Source organism: Ptychodera flava, unplaced genomic scaffold (assembly GCF_041260155.1).
Source record: "Ptychodera flava strain L36383 unplaced genomic scaffold, AS_Pfla_20210202 Scaffold_28__1_contigs__length_4768798_pilon, whole genome shotgun sequence".
Lineage (NCBI taxonomy): Eukaryota > Metazoa > Hemichordata > Enteropneusta > Ptychoderidae > Ptychodera > Ptychodera flava.
This window is the reverse complement of record NW_027248350.1, coordinates 4,631,093-4,654,732: the sequence shown is the minus strand read 5'-3', so window position 1 is coordinate 4,654,732 and position 23,640 is coordinate 4,631,093. Positions and strand designations below refer to the sequence as shown.

General features: G+C 37.3%; 2 protein-coding genes across 2 annotated transcripts in view; both read left to right on the top strand.

The window, feature by feature from the left end:
* The first annotated feature begins 1,880 nt into the window (after positions 1–1,880).
* Positions 1,881–14,104, top strand: LOC139127067 (uncharacterized). Its single transcript, XM_070692991.1, has 2 exons — positions 1,881–2,083; positions 11,627–14,104. The coding sequence occupies exons 1-2, from the start codon at positions 1,998–2,000 to the stop codon at positions 12,978–12,980; spliced, it is 1,440 nt and encodes a 479-aa protein (XP_070549092.1). The 5' UTR covers positions 1,881–1,997; the 3' UTR covers positions 12,981–14,104.
* LOC139127069 (uncharacterized) overlaps positions 14,105–23,640 on the top strand; it is a 34,588-nt gene continuing 25,052 nt past the window's right edge. The window contains exon 1 of the mRNA XM_070692992.1: positions 14,105–23,228. The gene's annotated coding sequence lies outside the window, so the exon portion shown is untranslated. The remainder of the gene's footprint in view (positions 23,229–23,640) is intronic.

Genomic DNA, 23,640 nt, shown 5'->3' with positions numbered 1-23,640 from the left:
CATACATACATCAGAGATATCTGTATGTTCAATATTTTTCAGCGTGCTCTTCAAGCTCATTACTTTAATATATCAGACATTTTTCAGCATGCCCTTCAGGTGCATGACTTTAATATACAAGGCATATATATCAGAGATATCAGGATGTTTCATATTTTTCGGCGCGCCCTTCGGGCGCCATATTTTAATAAATCAGAGATATCTTGATGTTTGCTAAGTGAAAGTGTACCATTATGAAATCTGCATTTCATATGCAAAGGATGACAAATTCCTGATACTTTTCTGTTCTCTCTATGAGAATTCAGTATGAGAAAGCAACATGCCCAAATATTTCACCATATATATTTGATACAGTGACTTATTTTAGAGATAGAAAAATGACAAGATATCTTTCCTTCTCATTGATGCAATTATTTTCCTTTGTTTCACAGGTTTTCTGTAGAAAGATGCTTTTTTATGAACAAAATAACAGTTCAAAAAAGGCAGTTTTTGTCATTATTAGCTGTGCTTTTATGGTTTCAATGTTACAAGAAAAGGTCCTCTCAGACACTGTACACATCAGATTTGGCTAAAAAAGCTCTCTATGGCTCCTCAGGAGATTTAATTGGATGGTTGGCAAGTCTTAACACCCATAAAAGTTTTTGATTCACTGCTTTTTCCTCTTTGATATTAATGATTGACATCCATTTCTGTACAACAGTTCAGGACATCTGGTTAAGCATAGAAAGTGTGAAATACATTCACAGCTCATTCAAAATACAGCTCATTCAAAATGTACTGTATTCAAACTTTAAGATTGACACTTTGAAATTCTTATCTTACAACTGAATGTCAACAATTTCATTAAAACATAGAATGACTATTTAAAATATAAATATATGTAAAATGTAAAATATAATATATATATATATATATATATATATATATATATATATATATATATATACGCCGCGGGGGGTCACCCTGTTTTCGAAATTTGGAATAGGGGGGTCACCCTGTTTTCAAAATTTGGAACAGGGGGGGTCAGCCACTTTTTGACGTCGGCAAAATATAATCCACCGCCCCCCCCCCCCAGGCTGAAGAAACTGACCAGTCCCCTGAGTGTCGCACGTACCAGCTACAACTATAAAAATGCTTAAAACTGGTGCATCAACGATTACGAATAAGAATAAAATAATAAAAATTCTGAATAGTACCTTCTGATAGTCTAACTACACAGAACAGCTGACAGCTGATCATCGTATAAAATATTCATTTGACAATTTTGAATCTTCCACTTTTGCCTTGTTCCAACCATATTGTCAATAATGTTATTAAGAGAACCCGTTTTTCTGGTAGTATGAAATTATAAAACAATAAAAAATGCAAATAGTAATATTAATATGCATTTATGATGGTAATACATCCACTATTCACTGCAGAATCATCCGTAAGAGCAGCAACTACGGGATTTTACAGTAATTGATGGTCGTCATATTTAAAAATGGCCGCCACACCAGAACGAGGCTCTAGCTGTGAGGGATCGGTATCAAAATTGATTTTAAAACAAAAAATATGCAAATGGTAATCTTAAAAGTCATTTATGATGGAAATACTTCCTTTATTCACCACAGAATCATCTGTAGAGCAGCAACTATGGGATTTTATAGTGACTGATGGTCGCCATATTTAAAAATGGCCGCCACACCAGAACGAGGCTCAAACCGTGGTGGCTCGGTATCCAATTGATTTATATCATGATAATCTACATTCGTACCAAATTTCATGCTTTTATCACAAAATGCACAATTGTTATGAAAATTTTGGTTATGCCGCACCACTATTACCCCCTCTACCGTTTATAATTCTGCTCGTTCCCTAACAAAAACCATAAACGTTCGTGTAGGCGCCATTTTGTTCCTCAGTCCTCTGCGTAAAAGCAAACGTGTAGCTGTGTCCGTGTAACGTTCTGCAATTTCTGTCAAACTCCTTTGGGATTTTTGTATCTGGGATTGGCAATGGCGACGGTCTCAGGCTTCGACGAAACTGATATCCCTGGCAGATCGGTAGACGCAGCTCGTACGCCCGAAAGAGCAATATTAAGGTAACTAGTTTTACGACTTGACAAAAATTTATGTCCGGGTGCACAGTGTCTGCAAGGTTATGATTCTGTTAAGAAGGGTATTTATTTGTGTAAGAGTCGCCTTCTTAGCCTTGGTTTAGGTTTTTTTAACTTCGCCATGGCAGGCCCGTCTGTTATCGCCTAGAACACATAAGCTTACCTGTGTGCACGACAAGCGCCGCGCCCACTATTGGGCTTAGGGCCTGCGTCGTTATTATTTTCGTCAAACGTCTAAATATTTTAAATTCTCTATGCTGCCATTCGTATGCATATATATTTTGCAAAACAGATCCATGTTTCTAAAACACTTATTCAGAATCTGATAAAATTCCGTGGTATCTCATTTGGTTGCACAGTCATTTTGTGACCTAAAAATTATGTTTCAATGCAGCAGCCATGATAGAGAACTGTTTTGTTCATCATGCAGCACCGAGGTGGTAACAAGGAATTGCATGCAAAGCACGTACGCGTTGTTTATACCAAAGCTTCTGGTGAGTAGCCATGGGTACACACTGCGTAGTATTATATTGCGGGTGACCTACATCTCGAGGGAGAGTTCAGGTATTGTTGCAAGGGTTTAGTCAGTACATTCTACTTTTGTTCTGACCCACATGACCCACTCAAATGGAGGACATTAAAATGTCATGTCCTTATAGACGTATACCATTTAGGACATAAATTTGTGTCCTAAACCCCAGCGTCGCTCACATTGATTGGTAGGTCTTATGTCCCTTTTTCCCATCTGCGTTCATTCATTGGCTGCCTTTATGTCCTCAAGTCTCATTAATATTTACTGTTCTGAATGCAACTCATTCATTGGCCGCCATATGTTCTTGTCCTTGCCTCACTTTCGAGTGTTACTTGTCTCGTTCTGCCATGTGCTCATTACTGTAACGCATCTGCGAGCCTAGCCAATCATTACCAGACAGCTAGAGCGTAGGTGCAACGTTTGTGAAGACAAATTTGTCTTTGCATCTGCGCTGCACTTAATCTCATTGTCAGGAAGCTCCGGCATCAAAGTTGTCTGCATTCCCCTGACACGTGCACATGTGACACGTAGCAATATTGGTCTTATTAGATGTAAATATTTCTGTCAGTAACAATATGCTGCTTCTTACAAAGTGAACAACTTTGGAGTTACACTCTTCAGCTTAAAATTCATTTGTACAACAAACTGCTTGCCATCGGATTGTTTGTTAAAGCTCCATTAGCTGTCCCATTTAGCTTTTCTCAGTTGTTCTCCGTTTTGACTCCAGTTTCTGGTGTTAATCCCTGGGCTATGATGAAATAAATACCAAATGCATACCTTGTCGATGCAGTCTAAATGGATATAATCAGGCGTTATTGTTGAATACTGTATTCAAGTTCGGACTATAATTCATTTATCAACAATAACAATGATCATTACACAAGTACTGGGTGTGTTGACAAGCAGTCTGAGAGTAATGGACACTTTAAATTAGCATATCACAGGTATTAGGATGAGAAACTATAGTAGATTTACGGAACTAAAATACTGAAAAAATAGTCAAAAGTTGCAGCTTATGTCCCGAATTGATAATAAAGGACTGCATCATTGATTCGAGATGATCCATGTACATGTATAACGTAGTCAGCATCTTTAATTAGACTAGCTCTTTAGTTTGTTCGGACATTCACGTTTGTTGATGATTATTTTCGTAATCGTCTACAGATCCAATGTTGGTGTACATATATCATCGAAATGAGCAAGGTAAATCTGCTTGTGACCCGTTCGATGCGAATATTACAAGACATTAGCTGTGGAGGGCAATTAATGTGCCTGTTGTGCACCTGTTTGAAGTTACTTTGACAAAAAAACGGGCAATCAGAAACAACTCTGCCAGATGCCGCGCATTTCCCGAATAAACTTGAGACTTTGAAAAAGAACACGATATCTTCAACGGAGGAATTCTTTTTTTAATTTCTGGCGAATGTTTACTATGCTTTCAGTTTGGTAGAGGAACTGCGGTAACCACAGAGACAAACAAAGACGGGGGGTGGATTATATGACCATTTAGCAATCGTAAAGAGGTACTATATTTGACATAAGATTGTCATGGCGATACGTTGTTTTGAAGCCACCATAATTAGCGGCTTCACAAAGGTTACTGTCAGTCATTGTTCGAAAGTCATGAATGAAACACCTGGAGTCTGGGACTGCTTTGCTAAGCGCGCAGATACATTTGTATATTACAGTAATGAGCACATGGCAGAACGAGACAAGGAACACTCGAAAGTGAGGCAGGGACAAGAACATATGGCGGCCAATGAATGAGTTGCATTCGGAACAGTAAATATTAATGAGACTTGAGGACATAAAGGCAGCCAATGAATGAACGCAGATGGGACATAGGGACATAAGACCTACCAATCAACGTGAGCGATGCTGGGGTTTGGGACACAAATTTATGTCCTAAATGGTATACGTCTTATGAAACTTTATTGATCGAGAGGAAGTGGCATTGTTCATATGAAAGTGAAACAAAAGCAAAATGTTTTAACATTTAGGCAGCCTTAAAAACATCTGCTACAATTTTATGAGCTTCTCTCCCAACTGTTGAGAAGAATTTTATTGTAGCTCCCTTCGATATGAAATAAGGCTACAGTATTAACAATTGTCCCTTAGATACAGGTCACAGTCTAACATATCGGGGTTGAGGCGCATTTATTAACTATAGAGCATTCAAAATGAGAAATAAAAAGAATGTAAAAGCTACAATAATAAAGCAACTATACCGTGGACAACAAAGGCGAAAAGGAAACGTGCGAAAACGATGACAGCACTCTTTTCAAAGTAAATTACAAAAGTTAAAAAGTACAAAAACTGAAGTAGATTAATCAACAAGTGGGTCTGCTTTACAAATATCATCACAATCTTGGACATCTCAGAATAACACGGTACATGTACTTCCTCAAGTTAATTATTGAGGCAAAGATAAAGAAAGAAGTAAAGTGTCCTTACTGTCTGCTCCACACATTCAAATGTGACTTTAGAAGATTCCGACGCTTATACTAAACATTTAATAAAACAAAAATATAAAAAAGTACTTTTTCTCTCACGAAACGGGAGGCGAAATATGTTGCACAGAGAATGCCAATCAGAACTCCTGTATTGTACATTGTATTTAAACATAAGAACTGTACAAATTTCGGCTTTACAATTATAACATGATCAATATGTTTTCTGTCAAGGCAAAAGGCAAGAGCACGGACAAGAGCAACTTCAGATGGCTCCCACATTGCCATTAGGGGATCTATATTGTATAGAGTCTATTAGAAAAGTTTGCACATGTTGATGTATAATCATCAATCTTTGAGGCCCACTCATTATAGTTCTTTCGTGTAGAATGAGACAAAACATTATTCCTGGCGTTTCCAATAACAGCTTTGACAAAAACTCATGATAAGCTGATGATAGGTAAGAATTAAATTGACATTTACGGGGGATTTGTGTAAGTGCAGCTGATTAAGAATGAGTAGTAAAAACGTTAGTCGTTTTCAATGGACGATCATAGAGTACAAAAGGTCACAATCTCAACATGTTACTTCAATCAAATTGGTTTCATACAAATGACGCCTATGACGCTGCGCCTATTGCTGAATAAACCATACGGAGGCAGTCATTCCCTCGGCAAATTTTACTAGAATGATGCATGTATAAATACCGACATTGATTAGAAGCATGTATTCGTCTTGGCACAAATGTAATGCACAGACGATGTACCTGATATATCACATATTTTATTCTTTCCAAACATGAAACACATCACTATACGTTGCCCTACGTTTGGACTGAGTTGTCAATATCGAGGCATTGCCATATTTTGACTATCATCATATAGTGAAGTTTTCTGGTCAATACACGAATACGATGATGATGTTGTCGTCTTCAGTTCGTACTTCCATGCTGCTGACATTTTAAAAATGTCATTATTGATGGTTCAGTATATTTCAAGCAGCCGGATGTTGAATTATGTTTCCTCTTAAGATCAAACATCAAAATGAGAATTGCGTATCGGTATATTAATCTAAACTATTTATGTATTTAGATGGTAAGATGCTTATAACGTTAAGTGACAGTCACTCCGTGGTTCCCCTCTTCTGATATATCGAATTTGACTTTGTTTGTGTACCGTCTATTTACTGTCTGTTCTGTGCTGTTTTTGTGACTATGTTTACAACTATTGTCTTACAAATTTGACCTAGTGTTATTGGATTATGGATTGTATGATTATGATTATTTTGCAATTTTGCAAATTAAATCACGTGAAAAGTAATCACAAACTCAATTAGGTCTTCTGTGGGTAGAAAACGCATCTTTTTTAAGTCGATAATTTCATTCAAAAGCATGACTTCGTATATACATTCCTTGATAATTACGAGTTATAGTTATCGATATCTTTGACAACAACATGCTACCTTTTTTGTTTAAGCTGGTGATGACCGGATCAGATAAAACACTTTTCTTTTTTTAGGTGACGTCTAAATTATATATAATAAATTGCCACATGTCCTCTAAATCATGCATACCTCATTAATGAAATTGGAGAACTGTTCAAACTTAGTTTATTCATCCTCATGACTCAGTGTAATTGTTACTGCTCACCGTCTCCCATCGAAAAATACCAGACAGACGACTTTGGCATACAGAAACAGAGTAGTGACTCAAAATCTTCGAAGATAACACAGTTTCATTCTTAAACACTGATGTTACATATTGCCAGGTGTTGTCCCTTCTTCCTTCCATCTTTCTGCCGGCTCCCCTGCATTCGTATTCAGTGATTATTTGCTTACAATGAAAATTTAAACTCATCATATCATCCTCTGTACATTTGGATACAATTCTGATCAGACCCTTTCACATTGCTTCGTCACTATCATCATCATTTTATGGTTTTGTTTATATGTTCATGACGTATTGTCACTAGTCATACGGTAACAAGTATTTAGTATAGCGTTATAATGCTAGGAAAGTCTACATCAAAGTGAATGACCTGTAACATAGCCACGGAGATAAATTTGTTAAACTGTAAACAGATATACACTTTTCGCACCCTTTATCTACATTCATCCAATTTGTTTATTTATTTAAGAAAAGGGCGTGCCTTGTATCTGATGTAAACATAAATACCAAGGTTTACATCCCATTAAGTGAGGGCTATATGTTGGAGGTATCGACACTTCTGATATGTCAAAAAGGCCTGAAAACATAGTGACATCGCGCAACAAATCCGTAAAGTCATAAAAAAGGGAAGCGTTGTTTTTGTTTCCCATATTTTCAATATGCATAAAACATAAAATATGCGTTCACAAACCAAATGCTGTTATTCAAAAGGCCGGCTTCTTTCTCCTGTTTTCAGAAATGAAATCCTCTTCTCTTCCTCAGTACAAATTTTATTTGTAATTATGATATTGAAAGGTACACCCAAACTCTCAATATATTTAGGTACACTGCAAACAACAAACAGCTGCCCCAATTCATTGCAGCAAATTACTCATGCCTGTGGCAGCTACAGCAAAACGTCTATAGGGAGTCAGACAGCAATGCAGACGAAGAACCGGGCCATTAGGATTCTGCATCCCTCCCTTCTCCCTCTTTTCTGTTTGTGAGCCATGCAATCGCAATCACGTACGATTATCGACATAAAATAACTATTATTGGAATATTGTGTATGAAATATGAAAACTAGAGCAAATAATTAATAGGTATTATCATGTTATTGTCTCGAGTAAAGCCGAAATTCCAATGGCGAGCACGTTTATAGCTACTGATTAGCGCGCCAGTGGAGTGGTGTACTACTCTCTCATTATCTCATGGATGAGTAATCAAACATCTTATCCGTCCGCGTTGTCACTCGCCGTTTCTTTATTTAAGCAATAATGCACCCCCTCCCGGCCCATAATGGACGAAAGCAAACTTTGCACGACATAATGTACGAGGCGAAGCCGAGTACATTATGAAGTGCAAAGTTTGCTTGAGTCCATTATGGGCCGGGAGGGGTGCATTATTGCTATTATTTTATAGTTTTGGCAATGCCAGTGAATTTGTAGTTGTAGAAAACGAATAAAAAAGGAAATTTAAACTGAGTTTGAAGCCAGTGAGCGTCGTCCAGCATGATCGGCCCTGACTCCACACTGCACAGTGCACTGCACTGAACACGCACGTTCAGCACAAAAAATGACCAGCACTTTCACGGTTCATTTTGAATTGAAAAACGATTTATTTTCGAAGGAAATGAAAAGTAACTGCATCCCTACCGTCCATATCAAACTTGAAACATCACCTTTAAATATCATGCCATTCAAAAAGTCGACACGGTGAAATGCCAGAGATGGAGAAAACGGAATGTTCATGCATCGACATCAGTATGATTAGCGAGCTGCATGGTATCAGCTGATCAATACGATCATTATTATGTCGCTAGTAGTACAGCATTCATTGCTAACGATATCAACAGAGTTCAACATTGTTATTCAAATGTTTATATTTCAATAATAATAGTGTCTATGAATTTAATTTTCGATGGCTTCTTGAGAAGAGCTACTTTATTTTGGCGAACGACAGAACTTGACGTAAACGGGTGCTTGAAAGGTACAGTTGACAAACATACTGGAGGGTTTCGGTACCGTCGCGATATCGAGAACAAGGCAAGGTAAAATCACAGACATGGAGAAAAAACGATGAATGAAAGTTGTCTCCGATTACAGTCAATGCATCAGAATTAGGTGGCCGAGATGTTAGATCAACGGAGAGTCCACGGTCGTCATGATTGTTGGTAGTAGCTGACCTTGGACCGAGACTTTGAATGGCTCCGTAGTATGTCCGTAGACACTTCCGGTTTTTTACATCCATGATGACAGCAAGCTGCCGTTGTTGGCTCGTTTACGGCTGGTTCGAGTAGCCTTTCACGCTTGCATCGTTTACATGGCCACTGACATGCATAATATGCCATGTGTCAAACCCAGTATCGTCTAGGAGTTTGCAAACGTACTGAGTTCTGTTTCACCTATACGGCAACGAAGCGAACCATGTTGTAAACAAACGTAGTAATACAACCAGCGTATGCTGAGCGCCAGCCAGCCAGACGACAAATGCGTGCGCGAGGACTCAAAAAATGTGATAAATCGTACAGTAAGACATTATTATCAATATTGTGCACGATTATCAAGATTTATAGTTTTGTGTATTACATGGTTTATCCGATATTTTCCCTCGTTTTAAATGCGCAGTCCTTTTTTCGTTTTCCAAAAAAAAATTTGCTCGCTGTGGGGCCGCAATGCTGAATAATGGAATACATTATCAGTAATAATGTATGGATATGACGTCACAAAATTCACTGGTATTGACAAAGCTATAATATAATTATTATTATTCGCAAAGTTATACAGTTTCTATCTCTATTATCCATTTGTACCAATTCAAGGGAAACACCTCCATTTGAACGCCTGTTGTCACATATGATTTATCGACTTGTGGTTAGTTTGCGTTGCTTATCTCCATCAACAAATCTGCAAAAAATTAGTCCAACGGAACAGTTCTAGAGCTCTTGTAACTTTTGACAATGATATTGTTTCTCTAATTCTAAAAAGGGAATTTTCATTATCTCCTTCCTACACACTTGAAAATGAATATTAGTCTTTCCATCACAAAGCATTGTGTTCAATGTAGACTATTATTATTTACTGTTGAATTCTAGACTAAATCCTTATTTCAGTTCCGCCGTAATAACATATTACAGTACACAAATGCAGGCTGAAACTTAACTCGAAGTGTAATAAAGGGAAAGCCGCGCCATATATCATACATCTTTTCTTGTATGTGTTTCAATGTGTTTTGCGTCTACATCATTTTATGGCAGTCAGTGTGGAAATGGACACCTCGGTCGTTGATTTAACAACAAGCCATGGCGAAATTATATAAGACACTACACAAATACAGACCAAATTTTAATTCAAGGAATGGAGACATCACTTTTTGAGCATACAAGGAAAATCATAACTTGTTGATCATGCATGATACTCTCCTTTACAAAATGGGTACGTTTCGCTTCACTTCACTTGATACGCAATCAGCTTGTAAACGGTACTTACGCTTGTCCTTTTTAACGACTTTGCCGTTGACAAATGAGCTGATACCTTCCTAAATTATTTCATAGGCGCTGAGACTTTACAAAATATATAATGAATGTTAAAGACCATAATTGCAAATATAAGTAAAGTTGTTTAAACATGAAAATTAGGAGTAAGTTTATCTCAAACATCAAAAACAACGTTCATGATTGTTATATCAGTGTATCTCAAATATGCATAATTAGTTTCGTCAACTTTGATCATGTCAATCGAGATATATTTCCCTACCTGGGAAAGTTCGTTAAGTATGCAAATAAGTCATTAGTTGAAGTGATAGCGCTAAATAACTTTCAAAAATATTATAGTATCTTCAATGTATATAGCAAGTCTCTTAAACTTTGGTCGTCAGTTCAGTATATCCCTAATTTCGAAAGTTCGTTAAATACGCAAAGTAATTAGCTAAAATAAGAATGCCCAATCACTTTTTATGATGTTATATCATAATATCTTCAATATACCAAATTATTATCGAGGAAATTTAGATAAAAATTCATTATTGGGAAAGTATACAAAATTTTGTCAATTTCGGTAGAGGAAATTTAGATATATATCCTAATTAAGTAAGTTCATCAAATATCCAAATTAGTAATTAACTTTCATTTCATCCTACTCTATCTTTCATACATAATAATCCCTGGTGTTATCAACATTTATAGCAAATTCTCTGCAGTCTCTATCCCAGTATATCTGTTCTTTCTGAAATCATTGATTATGTAAATAAGCATGAAATATGCAAGCTACACCTACCAAAAGCAAAAACTAATCAGATTTTGTTATTCCCTAACAAAATATATGTACCAAATGTGATTCGGATCAGATTAGCCGTTCTCGAGATATCCCACCCACAGACAGACAGACAGACAGACAGACAGAAATCGCGGCATCATCTCGCATGTGTGAACACATGGGCTAAAAATAAAGTATGAAATAATATATCACCAAGGATTCAGTAAATGTCCTTTGTAGTATCTTTATGTGAAAAGGGTCCGCTAATTGTAGTAAGAGAGTTTTCACATTTTTGTGCTCACATTTTTGTGCACACATTTTTGTGCACATATACATGTAGAGGTTTTATTTTCATGCATTCAATTTTTCAAAAGCCCCAGCGCCCTGTCCCTGCATATTTACAAAATGATGCACACATTTTCACACAACAAAATATTTACATTGTCTGATTTCCGTCTAATCAGCTGTTGTATTGCACGTTGAACAACACAATTGTGTATTTTTTACTACTGCCAGCGTATCTTAAGCGTATCTTGTAGCTGAATCATGTATGCTAAAATCCCAAAAGTGTAAAAGGTTCAATATATCCTTGTTCTTTTCTTGTCATAATTTTGTTTCCTTAACTCTTTTATGTTCTCATTTCCACAGAAATGTGAAGGGTAAGCCGGCAGCTTTAATAGTGTGTGAACAATGGGAAACCTTTCTACAAGGTGGTGTTGGAGGTGCTGTCTCACTACTCGCTGGTTTATTCCAAGCTTTGGGAATGGTCATTTTCTGCACTTTGTTGAAAACATCACCTCGTATAAATCAAGAGGCCAAGGATTTAGACATTTCTCTTAAGTTGCCATCTATGGATGCGCGCGGTCGATATACTGAACCAGAACCTAATTGGTTACCTACACATCAATACTATTATCCTAAACTAGGCGAGATAGAAAATGTGAAAATGGTGGTCGGGTTTGGCATGAGTACGTCAGATGCAGCCTATCGAATACGCCAAGATATTTTCAAAGATGCCATTTTCCACTTGGTAAACCTATGGGATCATGACTTATTATCTGAGCATTCTCTTGGATATTCTAAAGACAAATTCAATACCCATTGCGATTTTTTTAGGGAAGACAGTAAAGTTGCCGATGTAATAACTTCTATTGGACTTGAAGCGCATCACGATTTCAGTTCCAAACACGGAACAGATTATGGAGATAAGCACTTCCAAATACAGACATTTCCACTCGATCGTTACTTTAAACTATCACCTCCTAAACTCTCAGATAACGGTCAAGTTAGAATTCTTTCGTTCCTTGAAAAGTGTGATATCAAAGAACTCTCAAATCTCCTGGTCTTGGCAAAGGCAATCAACGGAGTCACCGAAACCTGCATAAATAGTTTTGATTCCCCACCAAAATGGAGAATAGTTGGTGTTCCCGAGGGAAGAGAGGAAGAAATAGAAAAGCGTCTGAAACCACATGCAAAACTAGACATTTTTTGCATTCCCATTCAATCGCTCGAACAGTTGGAGGAGGAACTACAGTGTGCGCATATTGTCCTTATTCCTCCCAAGGCTCTGAACTCTTTCAATTTTGCCTTGACAGCTATGGCAATCGGCGTTCCGGTTTATGTTCCTGTTAGATCGCAGTGTCATTACTTTTTAAAGGAATACAACATGTTAGATTATGAGCGTGACGTCACCGTTGACATGAACGGTGAAACAAAGAAATTGCAAGAGAAAATAATGTATGCAATTAAGAAATACAGTGTCGTTAGTAAGAAGTCAAACCAAATCAAAGAATTACTGCGAACACAAGTAAAACAAGAAGTGGATAAGACTAATGCAGAATTTGTTAAAGAACTTAGCAAGCGCTTTGACAACTCTGTCTCCAAAGGCTGTATCGAAAAACGAACAGGTACATCTTCTACTTGTTCTTCCTATTTAAAGTACAATTTTGTAGTCGTGCATAATGAGGTATTTCTTCCTTTTGTGTCAGTACCTTTGTTATAATATTAACCAAGAGAATTGTGGGTAATTTATTGTACTGTGCAGTAAACCTCATTGTCTACCGTGTCCGGGGCTTGTATAGTCAACCCCAAAGCTAGCGTTTGTACAGTCCACCCACAATGCAAATGAACTGAGACTATGAATAGTGAGCAATGCAAGGGCTACGTTGACCCTGACTATTGAGCTGACTGAACTCTAGGTGCAATAACGATGAATGACGAGTTGACTGATGTGTCTCTGGCAAATTCAGAAAGGGATACAGTGTTTGCATTGGCGGAACGACAGTATGACAATACTGTAAGTATTACATTTACCTATTGCTAATCAATTTATTTATTTATCTATTCTTTTATCTATATTTCTCTATCCTTTTATTCCCTTGCGTTCGACTTTCTTTTCGGGATCCTTTGTGTTAAAGAGACAAACCAATATGTCCTGATAGATGTTAAAAAATTGAGAGAACTTAAATGCACGTCGAATTTGTTTTATTTTATACTCATTTGTATAAAATATTTGAAAAGTCAGGAAGGGATTCCCTTGAAGGAAATCACGTCTTATATAATGTTTCACTTTATTTCTACAAAATGAGTAGGCTGTCAAGTTCCTACCAACTTACACATCACCCGTATCTTGACCTCCTAATACTCCTATCATGATGTCAGTAACATTTTCATTTTTTATCTGTATTGTCCGATTTCCCCTAAAATATATTACTTATTAGAGAAAAACAAAAATTACAACATATAGTTTAGTTGGATAGAATGAATTTGCATTTTACTTTCCGTAATCAAACTCAGGAAATGAAAACATTCGTGACGTATACAGTACATGCATTTTACTTGACTATTAAGCACTATTATCAATCATAATGCCATTGACCTGCCACTCGAATTGTGATCAGCCGACTATGTTAAAATCTTTATGTAATCTTTCAGCCAATCAGGCCAATTCAGGGCAAATCAGACCATTTGTAGAAATGGGGTCATTCAATTGGGACATACTTTTACCGTGCAGAAACTTTGTAGCAAATTTTTATTGACAGTTAGAGGTTGTTGGAGAGGAGAAGTGAAAAATTCCATCTACTAATTTGCAACTCACAAGACTACTGTCTGGTGTGTAGTTTTGGGGCGGGGGTTCTACATATCCCCGTTAAAACGTAAATAAATTGCAAAGACTGGAGTGCATTTTGCAACTGTCAAGTGGAAAAACATCGTCACTTATTATGTCGTGGGGAAATATGTATTATTCATTAACAATATGAATTTGAATTGTTTGAGTACAAGAGCTCGAGCATTAATTATATGAGGGTCTTGCACACGCAACAAGGTCATAATGTATGGAGGTTTAAATTTGTTGCAAAGTTCTGATTGACATTTGCTCAGAGTGCGTCCATGAATACACTGAGGTTCTATGACCTTGATCAATGGCACTGTGTTGTAAACTGCGGATAGACTTGTCGACAGATCCATACATAATATCAATCCGGTTTTGAAATATCTTTTGACGTCTTTTATGTCACTCCCATTTCCCTGTTATACTCTCAAAGCAATCTCTGTATTCCAATAAAAATAAAATAATAATTTATTGAAACAAACATTTTGGATTTTGTATTCCGCGTGATGAAATTGAAGAATTAATGTTGATGTTATTTTTAAAATCTTCTTCATGAAAAAAAATATTCATTCATTTGCAGTCATTGAACGGGGTACATTTGTTGACAATTTTACCGGAAGTAGGTATTTGCCAAAAATGTCAGCACTTCGGCAAAGTCCTCCAAACCCTTTACTTGTCCAAAAATATGATATGTTTTACATTTAATATGAAAGACTTAGATATAAACAGCATATAGGACACCCCAGCTATGATGAGACGCGAATTATATACCATTATACAGGAAAATGAAAAAAAACATCTGTCAGACAGAAAGTGGTTTCTGGCTCCGGTAGTTGATATCTGAGCCGTTTTAAGGATAGAAACTGATTGAAGCGTTCGCATATGTTTGGGGATAAGATGGGCAAGGGATAAAAAACCTGCATCAGTCCACTTGGGAAGTTCACCATCCATGAGGTGTTAAAATTGAAATTAAAAGTCTCCCCCTCGCCCACATATCTGGGTATTGGCAAACATGTCATGCAGTTTAATTCAGGTTGTTGTTTGCGGAAGGGGTAAACGGCAGTCGTTGACGAGAAAATGAACATCGTAAATGACGGCTACGGTACTGGCGCATCTACTTGGCCGCTGGTCTTAGCTTTTGTTTACACAGGTGAAGATATTGCTAATCAGATGTTGTTGTTGGCCTTGGTTACCTGTGAAAACCCTGTCGAGACTTGGCACGTTTTATGTCCGCTTAGTTGTGCCCCTGTGTTAGGAGGAACGCTGGCATCAAGCAGTGGCTGAACACAAGCTTTGCAAGCGCTGTGATTACTGAGTTTACAGTGGAGTCTGGCTGCTTTCAACATCCTCTTCATGAGCATATTTAGCTTATTAATTCCCATACGCGGGTTACATTACCATGTTTCCCTGTTGATGACATATGGAATGTATACAATACCGAGGTAAATGGGAGAAGTGGCTTCTAGATTTTTTTATCCAGTGTTGGCAAAGCAAAGGTTTCACATACTCGTATAGGACATATGTTGGAGAAGGTTTGGCTTGTTCGGCAAGTTCCCCTTTCCTGATGCTTTAAGCTGTTTACGTTTCCTTGTCATTGCACTACAAGTTGATGCAAATGCTTTGTCACGAATAATACTAGCACTATAGTCTTTGTCACACAAAAACCTTTAAATTGATTTATGGTAGCTGGAAATAGAGTCTAGCTCAAAATTATCGGCACTCTTCTTCCCGATGCCAGAGAAAAATTACTCGAGAAGAGAATCAAGATAGGGCAGTGGTATGTCCATTAACATTCCTCTCCCTGTTGTCATAGCTGCAATTCATTCTTCAACATGGCGATCCCTTGCTTTGTTTTCAAGACGGCATTCTTGTTTTTATGTTCGCCCACAAAAGCAGCTACTTCTATTAGAAACAGAAGTAGTTCCACAAAAGACCCTTGTTTGTGAAAATTGCACATCGATAATCTTATTTGCATGTTGCCTGATAAAAAATATCGGTTTGTCGAATGTGGTATTAATTGATAAATTACAACTTTGATCACTTTCTACATAAATATTGCAATGAATTTGATATCAGATGTATCCCTTCAACATTATTTGTGTACAATTGGAAAAATATCGGAAATTCCATTGTTGCAAAAAAACCTGTGACTTTCGTTTTTCATATCTGTATATCAGGTTGTATCACTATTGGTTTATTGTTTATATGCAAATTGGAAAACGGTAATACATTGTGTAATAATTTAGTATTCAATAATGGTGCACCTTTTCTGTGAATGTAATTATGTTTTCGGGTTTCTTTTTCATAAACAAACTCCTAAGCCAAGGAAGCAGTATATCAAACCAAGCATAAATCTTGCCATTGTCAAGAAAACGTGGGATTGTGCTCGAGTGAGAAAACCAACATCAGTGATAGCACTGTTGAGTCGTCAACATTAACCTGTAGTGGTTGTAGCAGTATCAGGAATGGCTCTTATAGTTCTTTTAATAGTGATAGTTGTAATACTGGTTGTAGCCATATTAGCGAGAACAGCCACAATGTTGTGACACAATATTTATATTCAATGTGAAGTTAAAAAGCCTTCTTTACTCATTGCCCTTTATATGTTCGACACACTCAAACGTCATCATGATGAATACTCAAGAGTACATCTAAAATAATCATCAACATAATCCCTAACTGATGACCTGCCATCAGATGACTAACCATCAAATGAAGACAGTGGGTTGGAGTGTTACAGCGCCATATATGTCTATGAACGAAAAGTGAAGGAATTCGATGCTGCAGCTCATAACAATGAGATAAGATTCAACGGCATCCAACAAGTGTGTGGTTTTGTGCAATCGATAGCTTTGTTACAAGATGTCTTGTTGGTAGACTCACCTTAACATTCTTTCCAAGGATAGAGTACAGATTACACTTGAAGGTCCATCTCTTCCCTATCACATTTGGTTACTTTTGTCACCTATTCAATTCAATTCAATTCAGTTTATTCAGTACTTATGGCCTCCTATTCAAGAACTGACGGGTGACAGAAAAACGTACATTGTACTGGTGGCAGAATACACCGTATCCCTTGGGAAATACATTAGGAACTCCAAAGAGCGCCTTCCAAGGCCAAGGGGCTCTGTCATATTATACAAAAATAATACTAAATAAACTCCATTCATGTGCAGATGTCTGTTGGCATGGAAAGAAGTAGGGTAGGAGACCTGTCAACATATCCCGTTATCTTCGATTGATGAAAGGTGTCATCTGCATCACCAACACTGACGAACTGTGCTGTGCACAGGATAGAGTTTGAGAACCAGCCCACACCAAGCATAAGATTTATCATGACGGGTTACCTCAAGACGTTTTGACCGGATAAGAGGACCTTCAGAACGCAATTTCTGCGTAGCGAAGGCTTATTACGCATTCATGGTAAGCTGTAGCCAGCTGTCAATATCTTTGGAGGCTTTTGTTTTAGGCCTACTTTGCATATGAGGTCGATGGGAGCAACCTGCCAATCACCCAAATAGTGAATAGACAATTAACTGACTGTTAATTGGCCCAATTAACACTATCCAGTATCAGTTTGTCTTGTCCATGGGCTATATTCCGTTTCTACTCCGTATCTAGTCGAAAGTCACAGTGAAGCAAATAGCCACGACTTTTCAGTGCTACCGATTCCTTACATTTCTTATTTGAGCAATCGGCGATCTATCCAAATATATATTACCATAAACCTTGAAATGAATCTTGCACAGGTGTACGTGTAATTAGGTCTTATCTGGAATAACATGCCGTACGCAATGAAATGTGAAAGAGGCTCCCCACCTTACTATCCAAAAGTTTGTGTTGCGTTCGTATTCGGATATATGTGATTTAGGATCATTAAATTGCAATCCGATTGTTTGTGTTACAATAATGTTTGTTTCGTTTCTCATTTGTGTACGGAACTTGAGGTTAATGTGTACAATAATGTGTTGTTTGTGTGGGGAAAGCTTATGGCGAGACACAGCCGGACCTATGGTTACAAACGTTGCAGAGTGGCCCTTTGACGCCTGTGTTTCGAAACCCAAGTGTGGATGCTCATCAGTCGCAGTGTAGATTCTTTCCTCAGTTTGTGTTTGTGATTTTTTATTAAGTGTTTTTTTAAATGTTCTTGTTCTTCAAGTAGTGAAGCAACCATATCTATGTTCGGATCGCGCTGTAAATCCGTTTGGTGATCTGGTTAGTTTCTTTTATGTTTCTTTACTTCCGTAAGTTTTGTTTTGATTAATGTGTCTTTAAAATTTTTGTTTCTTTTGTAAGTAGTTATTGGTCATTCTGGGAATAGATTCCTCAGTGGTGTGGCTTTTTTTAAAGCTCTGCCCAGTGTTTCAAAATACTTCCCTTTAGATCATTCGTTTTAACATATGGGCTATATGTTGTAGTGAAAATGAGTTTGTTCGTTGTTTCTTTTCATGTTACTGTGCGGTTTGTTAGTGTATTTGGATACTTTGGTCTATTTCCGCTGTTATTTTAGTGATTTGTTTTTGTATTCTCTGTCGATTAGTTTGTTTGTGAAGAATGCGACTTTTAGTAGAGTTAGTGTTGTTACAAGTGAGAGCATATCTGAGGATTTCGCCTTTGACGAAACCATAATGGTTGCTATTGGGTGACACGATTCTCTATGTAGAAATTTGGATATGTCTATTGGTTTAGTATGCTACTGTAGAGAATGTTTCCTTTGTGGTATCTTGCACCTTTGCATATTACTACATCAAGGAATGTAATTTGAATCCTGTTTTGAGCATGAAAAGTTTAACTTGAATGTCGGATGCAATGTATTGATTGCATGGATGAAATTTGTAAGTTTGTGTTCCGAGATGAATCGCTAAGATGTCATCTCTAAACCTTTTCAAAAAGTTGATGTTGTTGTGGTTGTTTGAAATTATTTTCTTTCCAAGTTCGTGAAAAGTAATGTCGTCTATTTCCGGTACATTGAAATCAACCATAGTTGTCGTTGGTACACGTATACGCATATCATGGTGGCAACGTTAATCCACGTTTATCAATACCACATATCACCGTCGGGAAAGTACTCCTCCCCCTAACACAGACAATCCCAACCCTCGAAGCCCTGTGTCACTCGACATACTATTGTTATTATAATTTCCTGCATAAAATTAACAGCTGAGTTAGCCGTCAGATCGTCTTGGCAATTCCTGGCATGGTCAAGGATGAGACTCGTGTCTGTACGTAGAGGAGGACAAGGCAGAAAAGACGTGCATAAGAACTCACCACTGTCACAACCGGAAACAGGACAAGTATGAAAACATCTTTAAAGTTTTCTGCAAGTGCTATTGTGCTCAAACTGTATGTCCAGGGATGATCATGGCTATTGCAAAGGTCATCATCGCTATTTTCGGCAGGGGTTGACAATGCTGAAATTATCATAAACGCAGGGTTCTCATATGCAATACGTAAAGGTATTAGTCTCCACAACTTGCAGTGTAAACATTAAATGGGAAATGAGAAAGATATATAAAGACCATCATTGCAGTGAAAATACTGCAAAGACTGTAAAAAATATTGAGACAGTGACCACTTATACCACATCCATTCAATCCTGGCGAAAGAGAAGCCCAATGGAGTGAGTAATCATGATGATGCTGTTGATATATTCAACTTTGAAGCCTGAGACGAAGATGAAGGGTGAGTGAAGACGAGACAAAATGCTATTTTTCTATTTTGAATGTACTTAAGAGGGTGGTCTCCATTTGCCAAAGTTGTTAGTCACGTCCAGAGCAGGTGTTCCGTGAAACCCATCACCAAATAAGAGTTCTAGGAATGAGCGGTCATGAAAGAAAATGCCTCAGTACTTTCATTGCTCTGCAAGGTTACGATGAAAATTTCATACTGTATTACTGCAATGAGAACAATATCAAACCTGAAGTCATCATCAATGAAACAAAAATCATCCAAATTTTCATCCCAGACTTACACAGCAAGTTAATTGACTCTAAAAATTTACCGTCCTGTGCCTGTACCTTTTGGCTCAAGTTCCTGACATGTTTGAATAAGATGAACCGCACAAAGACTACTTCTCATTACTTGAACACAACGAAAAAATAAAATAAGGTCGGTCCTCGCCAAGATTCAGGATACTATGGTCCTGATGGCATGAAAGAACAGGGAGAAAAAAAGAGAAACAGAAAAAAGACAGAGAAAAAGGGAAAATGTGACAAAGAAAGAGAGAAATTATGGTATGAAGATGAAAGTGTAAAAAAAATACCTTTTCAACTTGAAAGAAGAGATTGAAAAATACTGTGCAAGTGATTTCGACACCTTAAGAATTTGTTTAAATTTCAACATATATTCAAACCGTATAGAATTGTGTAGATACATTCAGAGATTGTGTGACCATCGTGTCACTCTGCTCAGGTATTTTCAAGAACGAAACCATGATGGTCTTTCTGACATTAGCTACATCCACTGAAGAAATCTCTATATCAGTCTATTGATGTGGTTTGCATGGATTGATTTCAAAGCAAACATCTAACATGTCAGTAAGGTGGTAAGAAGAAAACGGAGCTTTTTGGGGTAGCAGTTTGTGATAACAAAAAAAAACCCATGTATATGTGATGCACGGTTGGCGATACCAATGACGTCTTCGATCTGACGAAGACCCAGACGTGTCAACACTAAACTAGAGGCACACCATGGATGACCTCTACCAAAGTTCTAAACACAAGATGCAATTTTTTATGTTCCAACAGCCTCAGCTTTATAAAAATCCAGGAATATGACTTCTAGAAAAATATTTACGAAAAGCAACAGCTGCAAAGTTCATCAAGTTACTTGATCCAAAGGGGCCCGTTCATCCACGAGGATATCTTCATTGGTATTAGAACCAATGCTACTCTTCCTAACCACAAATAAGTTGATAATGAAGATATTCACTATGTGGATTTCACACGCATCTACCCATATTTCATCAAGTACTAAAAATGCCATTTCAAGCTGCTGGTAGTCTGCACAAAGAGCATTGTACTCCCTTTCCATTGTACCTTCATCTAGCAGAATGTCGAGTACTGTCACCTCGACAACTCTATTTTCCTGTTCTCTTCCTTAGGGAGGATAAGAAACTGACATGTCCCCTTTGAAGAAGTCGTGAACACACCCACCAACAGTCACAATGTTTACCAACGGTGCTTTGCGAGAACTATGACAATGCCCGAGTTAGCCATAGCTGTTGAGGAGTACAAAGTCATTAAAATGTTTGAGGTATCGTAGACAAGGATTGTGAAGTACCCAATAGAGAATCACACAGGTGGGAACTTTACTGATTATACCAGTGCCTTCTCAAAGTTAAAACAATATAGCAGCATCGATCTTCATGTTATCAGACAGAAGAGGACCAACATTTGTACATCTATGAGTACTGCGGAAAGAAGAAGTATCCTCCTTGACAAGACTTATTTCACCGAAATCCATGCCAACGAGCATTGCAAAAAGAGATGCTGACTTCTTTGCAACTCAACGCCATATCTTTCAAAAGGAACTTTTCCTTCTGCCAATATTGATTAACACATTGTCCAAATTGCCTTCCATCAATGACAACATGGTTGTAACATTCGCTTCTTGACTTTGTCGATTTGGCTGTCAATATCACTGCATTTACCACAGCATATGCCCTTCCAAAGCTTTAAAATCTTCTGGAGCCCATTAGTGAATGGGTCTTGTACCTTGACACCAATTCAGTCATCTAAGTCGGTAAACCACTTCTTGGTGACTAATTTGGTGGCCTAGTCAGCGGACAGGATTCTCCAGGCAATTTCATCATCCAATTCATATGTGAGGAGATAAAATTATACCTTCAATCAAGCACAACCTGGAAGGAATGGAAACACCGTTCTTTGCAAAGAAGAGCGATGATCTAATCTTAGAACTGAAGCTTCAATTTCACCTTTGATGCCGTCATTCGTGTTGTTACCTCACATCAAACGTCAACCATCACCGGGAATAAACTCTGCCAAAATCTGACGTGTTGAATGTGATGTCGTACCAAATCGTGAAATTGAGATAAATGTCCTAGATTTTGATAAAGATCACCGCTTAGAAATTACAAAAAGTTTACATATGGTCATTAAACATGATCATTGTCCTTTAACTCTCCGTTAAAATTATATCTATTAGGAAATAAGATCAAATATTTGGCAGTGTTTTTCAAATTTCACATCGAATACTTTTTTCGGAAAATGCATAGTAATTATAATTGTAATTCAAGAGATTTTGTAGATGTCATTTAAAGAAAAGAACTGTAAATATAGACGGGTCATGGTGGAACATTATTCTTTCAGTATGTAGACATTTTGTTGAAGCTATTTTCGCAATTTCTCATCTATGTTTTAGCAAGGCATTGTTTGAATCCATCGTATAATGTTTTCAAAGAATGCTGTTTCAGAACATAAACTTTATCTTGTTTACTGTTTTTTTTTTGCAACATAAACAAATCTCGCTGATTAAAAATGCGGCAAATATTTTCCGATCATTCTCTTTGTTTGAGTTGTTGTATATTGCACTCATTTTTAAAATTATTGGATGCATATGTTTGATATTCGGAGAATTTGAAATAGATAGAAAGGAGAGAAGATAGTAAATTTTCTTTAGAATCGTAAATACTGAATTCTTGTCTGCTACTGTGCTGTTTATTTGCTTCAAGGTATTTCATCAGCTATTAATGTAACAATTTATACCTTTTATCTTCAGATACGGTGCTACAATCGTATAATTTTAGCGTTAGTTATTTTTAAATTGTACATTTCACTTTCATGAACGATTAGAAGACCATATGCCCCACAGTGTGGCCATCTCATAATTTATATACTTCAATTTTTCCAACCGACCAATCAACAAAGTACATTGCTATCCAAATATCACTATATTACTTACAGAATTTAAATGGACTATTGCGAGAGGCCGACTTATTTCATTTTGCATGTTACGGGGCCTATTAAGAGTCACGACTGCGATGTTTCTATTTTCACGTAGCCAGGGCGTCTTTTAGGAGCATGACCTACGAAACTGGCAGACTATACAAGCCCATCTCAGTGTGGACTAAAAACTGGAGAACGGGTAAAGGATTGATCCTATAAAAGCCCAAAGCAGGTAGTACACTATACTGCCCCTATCTACTTTTTATCAATTTAGTGCATTCAACTTTGACACATGGCCTTGCTATAGAAAATAGCTTGATTCAAAATTAGTACATTCAGTATGGATATTTGGCTTACTTACAGAAATTAATTCAATACACCAATAAGCGAACGATCAGTACGTCTCGTTTATCCAACTGTCATCAAAGGTAGACGTATGTATGACCAAAATACCTCAGATATCTGATTAAATCCTGTGCACAGAATTTCCTTTAAGGCAAAAAACGTCATACTCAATAATTCGTTACAATAGAAATGACTTACTTAACATTTAGCATAAAAGGTTATAGTGCTTGAAAAGGAGAGAGAGAGAGAGAGAGAGAGAGAGAGAGAGAGAGAGAGAGAGAGAGAGAGAGAGAGAGATG

Bases quoted from the DNA above. Each gene is read 5' to 3' on its own strand.
- LOC139127067 (XM_070692991.1), top strand. From the start codon at position 1,998: ATGGCGACGGTCTCAGGCTTCGACGAAACTGATATCCCTGGCAGATCG. The intron at 2,084-11,626 runs GTAACTAGTTTT...TCATTTCCACAG, and splicing joins CCCGAAAGAGCAATATTAAG to AAATGTGAAGGGTAAGCCGG.